The following is a 4,012-nucleotide window of genomic DNA, read 5'->3' on the forward strand; positions in this document are numbered from 1 at the left end:
GGCCTTTAGACTGCTCTCAGGCTGAGGACATTCCCACAAGCCCCTGTGCGCAACCAGGTTCAGAAGGCAGCCCAGGCCAGACTCTCGGGGAAGACGAAATCACACATCTGCTGTCCACCGTGCCTCTTGCCCCAGCCCCACCTTGGCAGAGGGCAGATCAGCTTGGCGTCAGCGCAGGACCTAGAGCCTAAGCAGAAGATGACATCTAGAGTAGACCAAAGGCATGAAGATGGCACGAGAGAAAAGTTTTTGATTTTACAGGAGGGATCTGCCTGATGTTGCCCATCTCTCCTGAGAGCAAAATAAGGCTGCCTTGGTAACAGAATAAAGAAGCTGGGACCAGCAGTTAGCATAATGGCTATGTAACTGGACTCCCACGTAGTCGACCGCGGTTCACGTCCTGGACCCGGTGGCTTAAAACTCATGCCGGGCGCGTGTACGTGCGTGCCCAAGATCCCAAGAGGAGAAGGGATTGCGGCACGGCCATCCCCCCTGGGGGGTGATTTCTCACTTTCTGTCTCTCTGTCTCTCTCTGTCTGTCTGGTGAGCGCACGCACCCTATAGCAAAAACCTCTCAAAAAAAAAAAAAAAAGAAGCTGAGCCCCCAAAAGAACTTTCATATAGGGTGGGGGGCCTTCTTCCCAAGGGTCCCAGGACACAAGAGCCACCTCTGTGGGATATGGCTGGCTATAGAAAGCAGACAGGGGAGCAGGCTGGGAGGCAAGGCAGGCTGACCACCTACTTTGGCACGCACCATTAATAACTCCTGGATGCCCTGTACTGTGCTGGAAGGAGTCGATCTTTACTCCCTGCTCTCTAGGCCCTCAGCCAATTAACTAAATCCCTCCACCCCCCACCCACCCCCTGTAGAGGTTTTTTTGGTTTGTTTTATGTTTGTTTGTTTTTTGCCTTAGAGTGCATGTGTTCCCTAGAGAGAAGAGACAGAGACAGTGGGGGAAAGTGAGAAATCACTCCCCCGGGGAGATGGCCACACTGCAGTCCCTTCTCTTCCATTCTTCTCCCAGGATTTTGGGCATGCATGCACATACGCCCGGTGTGAGTTGCAAGCCACCAGGTCCAGGACTTGAACTGTCGTCGCCCATCTGGGAGTCCAGTGACATAACTGCTACACCATGTGCTGATCCTCAAAATGTAGACATTTTCAACATACCACAAAAACATATGAAAGTTGGATAACCCCTCCAACTCCAGAATTACCAAAACTGCAGGAGGCAGAGAATATGGTCACCTATTTGTCATCCTTACTTACATTAAGAACCAATATAGGGGATCAGCAGGTGACATGGTGGTTAAGGTGCTTTACTCTCCCACATGGACAACCATGATTCGAGTCCCAGACCTGGTGGCTTGTTTTCTTACTTTCCTTCTCACTCTCCTGTCTCTGTATCTCTCTCAGGTCAAATTAAAATAAAATGAATGAATAGGGGACCAGTAGGTGGCTTGGCAGTTAAGGCGCTGGACACTTCCTACATGGCCGACCATGATTTGAGTCCCAGACCTGGTGCCTTGGTTTCTCGCTTTCCCTCTCTATCTCTCTCTCTCTATGTCTATCTCTGGTCAAATTAAAAACAAATTAATGAATAAAATTAAAATAATTTTAAAATAAATAAAATTAAAATAGATAATTCTTAAAAAAAAGAGAAAGAACCAATATAAATGGAAAGAGAACTCTATGATGAAGGTAAATAATTAATAAACCCACATACATTACAATAGAGTCAGAAGTTCAGAGGCATCAGGCCAGTCAGGTGGCATAGCAGTTAAGGTGGTTTGATCTCACAGTCAGCTACACAGTTCAAGTTTTGGATATGGCAGCTTGAAAATCGAATGGTTGTGTGTGCATGCACGCCCACAATCCCAAGAGGCTGACCCCTAATTGACTATCTTAATGCCTGAGGCATCTGGGTTACCTGGCTTCCTAACCTAGGATAAGGATGATGGGATCTCTCCCAAATATTTAATGAGTTGTGTTTAGAATGGAATCCCCTCTCCAACACCCCAAAGTCCTTGGGGCTCACCCATCTCTCATACTCTGGTATCACTTGGAAAAGAAAACCACAGCTGCCCTGCCAACTATATTCTGGGGGTCTTACCTTCCCTGTCCCCTGCTATGCCAAAATAGCCAGAGGCTCAGTACTTTGGAGCTGCCAGGAGTTGGCACAGTGCCCTGGTGGTGCCCCCCTTGCCTGGTGAGTGTGTGGGCAGGCTGCAGCTCCTCTCTTGCCTGGCACGGGGGAAGGAGAGGAGGGAGATGAGCCGGTGGATTTATTTAGAGCCTGATCTCCCTCCTACTGCTTCAGAGGGGGCCTCAGGGAGAGCAAGGAGCCAGGCAAGAGAAAGGGAAGTGGGGGAGGGTGCTGCAGGAACCAGAGAGGGCCAGGGAGGGAGCCATGGGTCAACAGGCTGCCCTCCAACACCACCCACACGTCAGCCTTTTCCTTGTAACAGTCCTCGCCTTCTCACCAGGGATGGGAAGAAGCTCCTAGGGCCCTCCAGCTCCACAGAGAGGTTTGTTCTCAAGCTCACCTTGGCACCCTGGGCTACACCAGCTGTCCCTTCCACTGTCAGAGAGAGGTGTCCACCAGAGCCCTGAAAATCATCTGCTCTAGCCGCAATGTAATTAGCCCCAGAGGCCCCATGGAGAATTGGGCCCAGAAGGAGCCTAGTCCCAGAAAAGGACTGACAGTTGCCTATGCTGAGCCCTAGCCTCGTCTATCTTCGGCCTGGTGGCAAGAGGTGAAGAAGCCTTGAATACGCCCGTTTCAGAACCAGGGCCCTTTCTAAGCCATCCAGTGGTCTTCTCCTAAGGAGGCCGCCTTGTGGGTTGGCCAAGGGAAGGCTGGCAGCTCCGAGGGGCTAAGGAGCTGCTCCCCATTCTTGCCCCATCTTTCCAGGCACTCTCCCTGCTCTCTGAGCTCCGGGAATCACTGCCTAATGAGCTGATTTGTCTCAGTGGGTCAGGAGATAAAAGCAAAGAGGAGAATTAAATATTTATCGGTTGCCTGGTTCTCTGAGCAAAGAGCTTCCTCTCCATCCCCAGGCCCAGCTCCTCTGGCCTCACCTCCATGCTAAGCAGGAGTCAGGACGCCTGCTGCTCAGAGGAAGCCTCGGCAGGGGGCTGTGCAACAGAAGGGCTCAGTCAGCTGGCCCACCCATGTGCTGGGTGCCCGGGTTTCATCCTGGGAGAGAAACTGGGCTAGAGGAAGGCTGAGGAGATGAGGCAATGCGCAGAGATGGAGGCGGAAAGGAATAATGGAGCTCCTCAAGTTTTATGCTCCCTGTCTCAAGAGGCTGGTACCTGACTCCCATGTTCTCCCAGCTCTCCAATTTACCAAGGACTGGAGGCAAGAGGTCTGGAATGTCACCCCTCTCAAGAGCCCCAGCTTCTCCGCTAGCTGCTGTGCTCAGACCCCACACACAAATCCAGAATTGGAAACTCCAGACGTTGCGTGTTCCCTCTCTAAGCCTCTGTGCCCGGAGCCGCGAGCCCTTCCTCCCTCACCCCTCCTGTCCTGACTTCAGGGCCACCTGCTCGAGCTGTTCCCCCACACTGCCCCCTCCTTGCTCACACCCGATGCCCCTGGGTCTAGCTCTGGGGCCACAGGGGAGCCCTCGGCATGAAAATCCACCTCCCACTTTCCTAGAGCGCCCCCCTACACGCCGTGCCCCGCCACTGAAGCGTTTTTCAAAGTCCTGAACTGGGGGAAGGGTTGAAGGGAGAGGAGGTGTCACCCCAACTTCCCCACCCCCACCCTCGCCGTGGGCACTCACCGCCTCCGAGTCCTCAAACCCGGGTACGTAGGAGTCGTCATACATGGGGGAGTCCGGGTGGGGGGAAGCGAGCGGCGCCAGGGGCGGGAGCGGCCCGGAGGCAGGGGCGAGGACAGCGGGCCGCGCCCGAGAGATGCCTCCGAGCCCCGCAGCCCTGCGGGCGGCGGCGGAGAGCGAGAGAGCGCGAAGGAGGGAGCGAGCCGCGAAGACCAGCTGCTGC

The 4,012-nt window shown here is 53.8% G+C and overlaps 1 protein-coding gene across 1 annotated transcript in view; it reads right to left on the reverse strand.

Annotated features, from left to right (window-relative positions):
• CACNB3 (calcium voltage-gated channel auxiliary subunit beta 3) overlaps positions 1–3,996 on the reverse strand; it is a 10,819-nt gene extending 6,823 nt beyond the window's left edge. Inside the window, exon 1 of the mRNA XM_006168221.3 lies at positions 3,793–3,996. Coding sequence (XP_006168283.1) covers positions 3,793–3,837 — 45 coding nt within the window. The 5' untranslated portion in view covers positions 3,838–3,996. The remainder of the gene's footprint in view (positions 1–3,792) is intronic.
• Between the last annotated feature and the right edge of the window lie 16 nt (positions 3,997–4,012).

Source organism: Tupaia chinensis, unplaced genomic scaffold, assembly GCF_000334495.1.
Source record: "Tupaia chinensis unplaced genomic scaffold, TupChi_1.0 Scaffold145652_1, whole genome shotgun sequence".
In the NCBI taxonomy this organism is placed as follows: Eukaryota; Metazoa; Chordata; class Mammalia; order Scandentia; family Tupaiidae; genus Tupaia; species Tupaia belangeri.